General features: G+C 39.7%; 1 protein-coding gene across 5 annotated transcripts in view; it reads left to right on the top strand.

Moving 5' to 3' along the window:
- The window catches only part of TUT4 (terminal uridylyl transferase 4), a 50,380-nt gene continuing 39,220 nt past the window's right edge, over positions 1-11,160 (top strand). For 4 of the 5 annotated variants that reach the window (XM_075508765.1, XM_075508764.1, XM_075508761.1 and 1 more), the window contains exons 1-2: positions 9-128; positions 8,819-9,494. In XM_075508765.1, coding sequence (XP_075364880.1) covers positions 8,933-9,494 — 562 coding nt within the window. In that variant the 5' untranslated portion in view covers positions 9-128; positions 8,819-8,932. Of the gene's footprint in view, positions 129-8,818; positions 9,495-11,160 lie in introns of all 5 variants that reach the window. The other variant, XM_075508762.1, reaches the window with a different exon arrangement.

Raw genomic sequence — 11,160 nt, 5'->3', positions numbered from 1 at the left:
CACAATGCATCGCGCGGCGCGGCTGACATGGCGGCCGGGCCGGACTGAGCCGCTGGCGTGGGGGCCTCCAGCAGCTGGAGCCGGGCATGGCGGGGGCGCAGCCCCGGCACCCCTAGCGCCGCAGCCAGGTACCGGGCTCCAGGGGCCGGGGGGGCCCCGCCCAGCTTCGTGGGCCTCCCCCGAGGGGTGGGGGTGGCTGGGCGCGCTCTGCTCTCTCCCCCCGAGCCGGGCGGGGGGAGGCGGGCTCGGGGGGGTGCCTGTCCGCGCCAGCGCCCCCCGCCTCAGCCCGCGGCGCCCCAGCTCCGCCCTGCCCCGGCCCTCCTGCCCGCGCCCCGCCTCGACGGCCCATCGCGGCCTCCTGACCCCGCGCCCGGGCAGGGTGGCGGCGCCGGGGCTGCCCCGCACACCCGGCCGGTGGCGGCTCGGGGCCGGGGGGGGGGGGGGAAGCGGCCCCAAGGTCAGTGGGGAGCCGGGGCCGGCCCCACGGCCGCATCCAGGCGGGCGGCCGGCCGTCCTGAGGGCAGTGCCCGGCTACGCGCCCGCCGGGGTCTGCCAGGCTGGAGCTGGGTGCATGCAGCTTGTTCTCCCGCCCAGTGGAATTAAATATTGGGGGGGGAGAGACCATTGCAGTTGGTGAGGCCCCCCCCCCCCCCCCCGGGGAAATGCCCCCATGTCCCGGGCTATCCTCGTGAGCTGTTCCCCGCTCCACCGATTCTTGCCAAAGCAAGAGATTCTTTCTGTGGGTTACGATGTGCCTGAAATGACACACGAGCATCCCTTCGCCTATGTGTTTGTGCTCTTTTGTTGGCTTATCTTGTATACAAATACAGCGGAATGACTTTTCTGGTTTTGCAATACGTTGCAATTTGCCAGTTGGCTGAATGTGTCATATTACCTGAGGCCTTCTTGCTTTTAAGGTTGTTCCTGGGTATATGAAATGAGGACGAGCTCGTAACATGCAGAGAAACAATATAAACAGGTTTAGGCTGAGGGAGGGATTAGTACATTAAAAAGGTAGTTGTATCTAAGTATGGATCTAATAATTTTTTTTATATTCATGCCACCTCCGAGTCACTTGGCTTCCTGAGCACTGTGCCCTGGATTTGGGAGTCATTGCATTTGCTTGAAAATAGAGGATACGTGTTGTTTCTGGTGTTGACTTGTGCTCCCAGTTTCAGTAGGTGCTTTTTGGATAGTCTGACCCCAGATAGTTATGACATAATTATTTCCATGACCAGAAAAGTAAACGAGCCTGGAAGTATGACTTAATTACAGTATCTGGCAGAATACGCTATATTAGGAGTGAGAGGTCTCCTTTACAAACATCAGTTCTGCAGTGAGCTTTTTAAATAATTTTTCTACTTAACTTTAGTGAAAATACCTTCATAAAATTAATTTTGGGATGAAATTACCATTTCCCAGAACATTTGTATTGGGGTATGTTCCCAGAAGATATGTACAGAGGGATCAGAAAGTTCCTTCTGTGTTCTGTTTTTGCACAGAAGATGGCTGGGATTTTTCTCTCATACCTCAACTCGCAGAGGAAAAGAAACTGCCAGATGCCACGGGACACCTGCATGGTGTGGGGCATTTACCTAGTTCTTCCTCTGAAGGGAGTTGCTGATACAGGGAGAAAGAGAAAGGGGAGCAGGATTTCCCTGTGTCCTACTTGAAAGCAGGATATCCCTGGGGAGCTCCTTTTAAATGTCTTGTGGATCTTGCTTGTCAGAGGAATGGTTTTGGATTGTGTATTCATATTGGTGCCGTACGGCAGTTCAAAATTTTGCCCAGCTGAGAGTATATCCTGTTTTCTCGTTGTAATGCTTGCTTTTGAAATTTTACAAATTGTTTCTACTTAATCAACTTTATTTTTGTCCCCATCTTAATGAAATAATGTAATACTGGCACTGACTTGTACTGAGAACTCATAGGAAGAGGGATCCTACAATTTGCTTAGTGGATTAATTTGCAGAATGGAAGCAATCCAGGGGAAGTCAACGTTTCAGATGCTTTTGGCACATTAAGACTATATTGTATATTGTTTGATAACTTGTTTAATTGTACATAAATGATGGATCAGTAACTCTTTTAACTTAGAAGTACTAAAGACTTATTACCTAAATTTAGTAACAATGCATATGACTCTCACTTCTACCTTTTTTTTTTTTTTTAACCAGAGATGCATGCATACATGTATATGTACTCATCCTGTATCCTGGGTTCATAATTTTGGTTCTGATGTTTTAGCAAATCTTTGGAAAAAAACCAATTTATCCAATGTTCTTAGATTTTATTTTTTATTTCTGTTGATGTATGAAATAATATTTCCAGCAAGAAGTAACTTTCAGATTTTAGTTTTTGGTGTCAGCAAAGCTTGACTTGGGAGTTTGGAAGCAGTTTTGTGTTACAAACTGTTGTGACTCAAGTCTATGTGCCAACTATATGGATGTATTCTTGACAACTTTTCTAAAATAGTGGTTTTCAGCATATTTCTTTCAGTGGTGAAAGTGCTGGATACTGGTAGAAGATCCATTTGCTTTAGCTGTAGTTTGTGAACTAGTTTGCAATGGGTATGAAGTAGTTCAAAGGCTGTCCCTTCCTCAAGAATTAGAGTTTGGGTGAAGGGATCACTATTGCTTAAATACAAGATCCAGATAAAATTCCATGCCACAAATACGCACTGCTGTATTTTTATTTAGCATAAGCGCCAAATATAAATGGAGGTTTAAGAATAAAATGGATACACAGAGTTTAAATGCATAGCTGCTGTTTAAGCCAGTTTCATGATCAGTTCAGGCCTCTGGTAGCTAGTTTAGCCTCTGAAAGGCTTTAAACCTATGCAGTGCTGTCCTGTGTTTTTTCCAGCCTCCTCACCTCTATTGGTACAAAAGTTGTGATTATTTGTTTTTAAAGTTAGAGCTGCCTTGGATCAGTTTCCTGATCTGGTTACAGCATGTATCTTACAGCATACAGCGACATTTGAGGCAGGTGGTACCTCTCTTCCGGCTTCAGCGCTTACTTAAATTGATTGTGAAATGTTTAAAGGACTATTACAGTAAAACCTAGGATCAGAACCAAAACGTACCGAAGCATTAGGAACTTTTATATGAAAAGCAAAGGTAAAGGAAGCCATTGTAACTTAGTTACACAGCTGGTGTGACTGAGAGAGGATGGCTTTCCTGAGTTTGGAACGGGAGTCATCTGCAGTAGTGGGTTCAGAAAGTGGTAGTTCTTGGTGTTTGGTGACGTGCCTCTTTCTTACCTTCTCAGTGAGTCATACCGTGGTGTAGAAAAGACAGTAGCTGTCAATGCAAAGAGAGAATAATCTGTAACAAGCACATCTTGTATGGATCTCCTATCCAACGTATTCTGCTCATTTCATAATTTAATTGTAAGACGCTTGCACCTACACACGTTACTAAGTTTTGTATCAAGCAAAGCGTTTCCTGTTACTTCAGTTACTCAGTGGTACTTTTGTAATTCAGATGTAATCCTGCTACAGTTATATATATATATTACTTGTTTACCTAATGATCACTCCTCAAGAAGTTTTCAATCCTCCACATTGTAAATACAACATCAGAGCTTCCTATTGAGTTACATATCTTCACTAAGCCCAGAGTACTAGTTTTGTTGCATTCCTGTTTTGTGTGTTAAATTTTGCATCCACTGCACTGGCATCCTTCTAGATAGGTTTTGGTAGTATTATATTTGCTAGCCTGAATTCTATAGCCTGTAGAAACAGGAAGATCTGAAACACTGTATAGCACTTACGTTTGTTACTAAGAATACCGATGGGTTTATTGCTAGTGGAGCCTGAGGCGCTTTAGTGGCCAGTAATCTCTGATAGTTTTAGTTTTAAGTAGTTTGGAAAAACATCAAGGGTTGATAATAGTTTGTACTAAGTTATGTCTAGTTCATCATAAACCAAACATAAATGTGCAATAACTTTTTTACACTATTGGCATAGAACATGGGAGAAACTTGAATGATTTTTAGAAGTTCTCAGACAAAAAAATGGGCCTAAGGCTGTAAACAGTCCAGAAAAAAGACACCCCCCCCCCAGCACATTAGGGCTCTCTGTAGATATTACCTATGCTGCAATCTGAGCAGAGTGCAGAAGACAACCTTTCCCTTTGTTCCTGTCTGTAGCTGTAAGCTTTGTTTGCTGAATTTCCTTTTATTTTTGTTGAGGAAGTTCAGCTGGGCTGTATTGGTAATCAGGCAGGGGGGACTGAGGTTAATCACCCCACTTACTGTTGGAAGGCTGGCTGGGGAGATTTGAGCTTAAGGGACAATCATAATGGGACAGATAAAAGCAGGTCTCAGATAAAATACAGGTTTCTCTATCTCAAAGGAGGGAGTGCTTTACAGAAAGAGGGTGATAATAATTATGTTTGTAGTACTTTTGCTGTTTATATTTAATCTAGTACTGTCTGGGGAAATGAAACTTATGAGACTGTTCTCTTTCCCTTTAGTTGCTCTTCTACACTCCTATCATTACCTTTGGACATTTCAGCCAGTTGGGACCAAATTTTAGAACATATTTGAAGTAATGTCAAAAGATCATTGAGTTTCTGTATGTTTTCTGGAAAAATCATGCCTCAGTAGAGGAGGGGTGCTGCTGAGGGGAAAAGCAGGAGGAAGTTACGTTTCCTCTTAGGGAGTAGCTAAGAACCAGTCAGCGTGTATGTTCCTTCAGCTACAGCATGCCTCCTCCGCTTGCCCAATGGGCTGTGATCAAGAGTGTGACAGAGGAGCACAAAATGAATGTATAGGAAACCAGGTATATTCAGTTCTGCTGCTAATGAAATTATTAAAAAAGAAATGCTTTGCAAAAGAGCAACTCGGAATGCAAGAGCTCACAGTCTGACTTGGTCTTCATCTTTGAAGAGGCCCTGTTATGGCAAAGTCTGACCCAAAATGTAAGCTTTTGAAGGAGTTAAATACAGTTGAACAACTTGAGAGGAAGGAGTGGAAGTGCAAATGGGTAGAAATATCTTCTTGAAAGTGGTTGGTTTGTTTTTTTGTTTTTGGTCTTTGGAAGTAAGTGTTACCCTGAGTTTTTGCAATTCAAATGCAGAATTTTCTAATGCTATTCTGAGAGAAGGAGGAAACAAAAGAAACTGGCAGAAATGAAAGTGAAACAGCCTCGTTCCTTCGTTTTGTCAGCCTAGAATGAATTCTACAGTAGTGAAATTGAAGCTGATTTTAGACATTTTAAATGTGATTGTTGTAGGTATGTATAGACTTAATAATTTTCTAGAGTTCGAGGTCAGATGGTATCTTGTCTTATGTCACGCTGTTGTATTTCAGCCAGATTATTTTTCTACAAAGAGCCAAGAGTTGAGCTAGATTCAGAGGAGTAACTGGCACTGTACATTCAGAAAGCAGGGGAAACCGAGTCCCCTGTAACACCAGGATATTGAATAAATGAAATGTGCTGAAATTATTTCAACAGGTTAATCATACCCTGCTTTGCAGACGCAGGTGAAAAACTCTGGTTTTGTTGCCAGCCTGCCTGGAAGAAAATTCTTGTTTGATTCCAGGTCTGGCAGTTTGGTATGAGCCTGAGCTTATGAATAAGACATGCCATCCAGGTTTCTAGAAAGATGCCACCTCAGCACTGATTCACTCCACTCGAGTGTTTTGTTTCCAACCATGTAACCATGTTATTCTTTTCGGAGGCACTGCTTTCTCTCCTCTCATTTCCCTCTCTGCCTTCTCTCACATGTGGATGGTCAATATCTGACAGAGGAGGAAGGATCTTTTTGAGACTGTCTCGGGTTTAGTAGTGGTCTCTTTTTTTGTTTTTCATGTTAAGTTTCATTGGTTGGTTTACTTTGCAGTTCTCTGTGAGATGGCTAATATGGTTACTATTGAGTATGTTACAGCAGTTGAGATTATTTTTTGTTTGCTAAATCATTTCAGGATTAAAGAGCAAAAGGAAAAAAAAGAAAAAAGATCCCAAAGTGCAACAACATTATTATTGCACTTGCATTACAGATTCTGAATTTCATTGTGGAACTCTTTAACTTTTTTTTTTTTTGGTACAAAATATTCTTGTCTTAGGAAATTTCATGACTTATCTTTATTCATATTTCTCAGGAATAAAGAATATATCTGTGCTTTTTAACCTTAACTACTTGCATTTGATTATACTCATTCTCTTAATATGTAACGTTATCACAGTACTCAATTTATGAGCTGGGTTATAAAGATAGTTTTTATTAGCAGTTTCCTTAGTTGTTTTTTTTCCCCGTCACATCAGTACATTTGATGGAAGCTAATATATTCTCTTTGAATATATAACTGTGTATTTTATTGAATGGATGAGGTCAAATCATTTGAGCCTACAGTAGAATTTTTGTGGATTTTTTTTAAACCTTCTTGCAAAATAGGAATCAAACAATTTGACACTTAGAAAAAGCAGGGCAAAATGAAGCCCCACTTTTCCTCCAATGCCGGAGTTTCATGGTAGCTTTAAGCTGGAAGTGGTGCCGAGAGTTGTCCCCACCCTACTAGTTGTTTGTTATTACCAGCTCCTGCTCCTCCTCCTCCCTTGTGCCAGCTTTATGTTAAGCTGGATTGGTTTTCCGGTTTTGTTCGTTGCAGAGCTGCACAAGGGAGGGAGCAGCCCAAGGAGTGGGAGTAAGTAGCCGGGGTTGGAGAAAGGGTGTTACTGCTCCTGTTGGAATTGGTGCTGACCTGCGCTGATTTTCAGTGAATGTGGAAGTGTGGCCTTGGTGTGCTCCAGTCCGGAGCTGAAGGGTGACGTGGATGTCAGAAATGAAACTGGAACTGATATGTGGGAGGGTTTTTTTTTGTTCTTTTGGGTTTTTCCCCCCTCATCTTGAGGCTGAGCAACTAAAACATAAGGAATAGTTTACAATTTGAAAAATCCTACTCTCCTTTCTTTTTTGGTTACATAAAAAAACCCTCACAGTAGAGTACAGTTTAAAGATGGTGACATCCTGTATGTAGCTATGACATCTCAGCAGTCTATAGAGCAGTTCTTTATACTGGTGATCAGAGACTAGAATAATGTAGCCAACCTCGGGGGACCCTGGGCTCTTCTTACCACATGGAGGCTTGAGCAGCGCTGGTACAGGTGGGCAGTAGTTCCTGCTGCTGAGCTAGTAAGAATTGCTATGGGAAAGATTGACTACAATCCAAAGGCAAATACTATTTAATCTTTTCGATTTTTGGTCTTTGACTTTTGATCTAGAAGTAAGAGCCAGGTGTAATCAATGTTTAATAGAAAATAGTTGTAATATTAACTAAATGTATTTGTGAGATGAAATACCTAGCTGTTGGAATGAATTTAGGAATGCAGATTTTTTTTTTCTTTTTCAAGTTTTATATTTTACTAAGGACTGTGATGCTAACACTAAATTCATGAAAATTCTTGTGGGTTTTGTTTGTTTGTTTGATTTTCATTTTTGAAAGATAATATGTATTTTCAGTTATGTCAACAGAGGCTTAAGATAACCATTTTTAGTATGTGCTTTGTGTCCAGAAGTATTTTCTGATTTGTGTCTCTTTAAAGTGAGAGAGGGATAGTAACTACATTGTATAGCCTGAAAAAAAAAAATTAGTGTCCTTTATACTGGTAATATTCAGGAAGTTTTTTTTTTAACCAGACATTTTAATCTGTGCTTTCCTGCTGCTTCTTATTATTTAAGTACAAAAGTACATTGTGATACTTCTAACAGTTGTAATCAATTTACTTTTCTATTATTCCTTTTCTTCACTAAATGATAAGCTACTTATTTTGACGGGTTCTCTAAAACCCAAAAATTTCTATGGATCATGCTTTTACCTACTAAATACGTAGCTGGACAGGAAAGAGAGAAACTCCAAACTCCATATCTTGCTATAGTTTTATAAAATTTATTTTCTTCTTTGTCTAATACTTCATTCTCATAATTTTTATTGCTATCTCAAGGTTATTTAAAAAAAAAAAAAAATCCAAGTTCTTGTTACAGATTCCCCCTTCGTTTTCTATATTAGTAAGAGTAATTCCTTACAAACAGATCCACTTATTCATTCTTAGCTTCCCACAATCTTTGTCTCCAGCATAAAGCTCAGATGATATACCACCTAAAGGACTGAGGTTTAGATAAATAAAGTTAATCTGCAGCTAAACAAAATATTTACTATTTGTGGGTTTTTTGGCTAAGCAAAATCTTATTTAATTGCTGGCAGTTAACATATATGAGAATTGTATGTGTCAGAAATACGCTTAAGTATCTGTGAATACAGATGATAGGTCAGGTTTATTATTAATACTTTGAGCTATATCTCTAAATACTTTTTTTTTTAAAATCAGTTAATAAAATGGAGCTTGCTTGCTGGAAACTGAATTACTTTTCTCGAGTGGCTAATTTGAGCTGTATGGTTATTGAGTGGTATTTTTTAGATGTGTTAAATTTTTTTCTGTTTTTTTTTTTCCCCCAGTGTAGTTGCAGACATCTTGGTTCTTGATTTTTTTTCAGAAAGCCAAAAATAGGAAGGAAAGAAAAAAGCAAGCTGTTGGCAGGTTTATCACTGAGTGGTTTTTACCATGTTCTACCATTTTTCATCTCTTCGTATCCCCTCCTCTTTTACATAGAAGTCAAGATGATGAAAATTTTCATGAGTTTTACTTTAATACAGAATGTATTACGAAAATGCACTTATGCCTGTGGGGGGAACATGCTTCCTATAATAATTTGTAGTTACAGTATTCTTTAGCAAGGTTTATTTTAATGTGTTGTCTACATAGAGCTTTGATATTTTTCCTGCAATTTAAGAAGGTCTGTCATTATTTCTTCAGTAGACAATCAGCTACGATCCTTGCCTGCACAGTGGATTTAAAATCAACTGCAAATTGCTGAAGAATTGCACTTCAAGTGGTCTCAAGAGAGAGAAGAAGCAGGTCTTCACGATAATGGAAGAGGCCAAGAGCTCAAAGAATGGAAATCATGACCCAAGGAAGTCTGTTCGTCTTGTCTGTGAGGAAGGCAAAGCAGTCAAAGTTACAAATAATCAAAATTACAAACATAACAGAAATGACAGATCTGTGAAGGATGTTGGGAGAAGTTCTCCAAGTGGGAATAGCAGCAAAAAAAGTAAACAAAATGATGTTTGTTCTGAAAAACAAGGAGAAAATAAATCATGCAAACTAAATAGTTGTATTCCTGGAACTAAAGATATGGGGTCAAACGTTCAGGATCGAAGTCATGGAAAAGCAAAAAAATTTTCTAATTTATCACCAGCAGTGGAAAACCTGAAACAGACAAAAGCTCAACCAGTGGGAGAAAACTTTCCAGGCTCCCATGTTTCAGGGAATGGGGTCAGTATGGAAAGCTTAACAGCTACACAGAAAGGGAAACTGGTGTTGGAAAATCCACTGGGAGTTCATACTTTGAAGACTAGTGTTGATCAGTCTGGCGATCCTGGTAAGACTGCTTCAGATCAAAGAAAAATGGAACATAAGCCTGATGACTTCAGTGAGTATTATTCAACACTGCTTTATTCAATTTTCTTCTGGTAAAATTGTTAACAATCTGAAACAGGCTTTGAAATGTTTCCATTTGCATATTTTTTTTCCACATATAGTAAGTTGCTGATTGCATTTAGAGAGAACGTACTATTAATACAAGCATATTACTTTGAGAATAAGAGATTGTGATAATAGCTGTCCTTTTTTCTCATGCCTAAGACCTAAACATCTTTGCAAGATACTTAGTGTATGTGGGTTTCAGGCAATTTTGTGAATATAGTGTCTTGTGAGGGGGGAACCCTTCATAATATCATTGCCACTTATGGAAACGCCAACTATTACTGCTTTTCAGAAAGATCAGGCAAAAAATCTGCAAGAAAAGGTTTTTTGTTAATTTTTTTTTTTAATAGGTAGGGGGAAAATATTTACCTTTTTTTTTTTTTTTCTGTGATTGTTGTGCTCTTTTTGTTACTGAAAATGTTTAAAATATGTTTTGGCAGATGGCTTTTTGATTTAGGGAGCTCTGGAATACGTACCATTCATCAGTGGTTACCCTTATGAGTGTTCAATTATTACACATATTTTTCAGTTTCAGAATTAAATATATGGATCAGGCTTTGTCTCACTTCAGGTTAACTCCTTAGTTCAGGATTTGTTACACTTTTTCAGAATGCAGTTTTTTCTAATAAAAATGCTGTTTTAAGACAGCGTGCCAGTGCAGACCTTCTATTTGAAGTATTTCCCGCTATTGCAACAGCTACAGCAGTTGCTTTTATGGAAATACGAGGAAAATACTGAAGTGCATATTTTTTTAGCTTTCTTAATAAAATTTAACAGGAAAAACAAGTTGAAATGGCAGCATGCTGTGATCAGTCAGCTCTTTGTAGACCACCATCATGTACTGTAGGGACCATCTGTCACTGAGAAACCAGGACTTGAAAACTTGCTCAGTTTTGATTCCTAGCTAGTCTGGGGGCACAGATCTCATTTGAAAGGAAAGGAAAAAAAGAAAAAAAAAAAAAAACAAAACACAAATAACCCTCACTTTTGCTGATGTAAAAACTACTGGAATAATTTAAGATGTAGATGTTTGTACATATTAGTGGACTATGAACAATTCATAGGCATCTGGAGGAACTGGCCTTTCAGAATTGGCCTACGTGTTTGTGAGTAGCAACGTTCCAGAGCTCTGTGGTTGCTAGCCGTGGGCGGCAAGGTGTCGCAGTGTGTTCAGATGTAACTCCAGCAGCCTTCTAAATCGAGAGGTTGAATGCCTGATGACTGGCTCTCTGAGATCATTTGGGTGAATGTCTTTAAGGCAGTTTTATGACTGTTTCCTTAACAAAATATATTGTGTAGAAATTTTTAAGCCTAATATTTCTTATTTCTGTTATAGTAGAACATTGGGATCTCGTGTACTCTGTTCTGCATAACAAAACAACCCCTTTCTTGCCTTGAAGAACTTAATAGTGACTGTGAAGTTACGACTGAAACACAAAATGAATCTACCTTTTTTTTTTTCCTCTTTTTGATAGCACTCTTAGTAGCAGACTAGTTTCTGAAGTCTCTCCAAAATACTGGTTAACATACTGGAAAGATTCTAATGTCTAAGGTGATTTTGGCCAGCCTTTGGACAAAAAACTGGAATGTAGCTCTAATCTGTGTCCGGCTCC

Source organism: Mycteria americana, chromosome 7 (genome assembly GCF_035582795.1).
Source record: "Mycteria americana isolate JAX WOST 10 ecotype Jacksonville Zoo and Gardens chromosome 7, USCA_MyAme_1.0, whole genome shotgun sequence".
Lineage (NCBI taxonomy): Eukaryota > Metazoa > Chordata > Aves > Ciconiiformes > Ciconiidae > Mycteria > Mycteria americana.
This window is presented reverse-complemented; position numbering and strand designations above follow the sequence as displayed.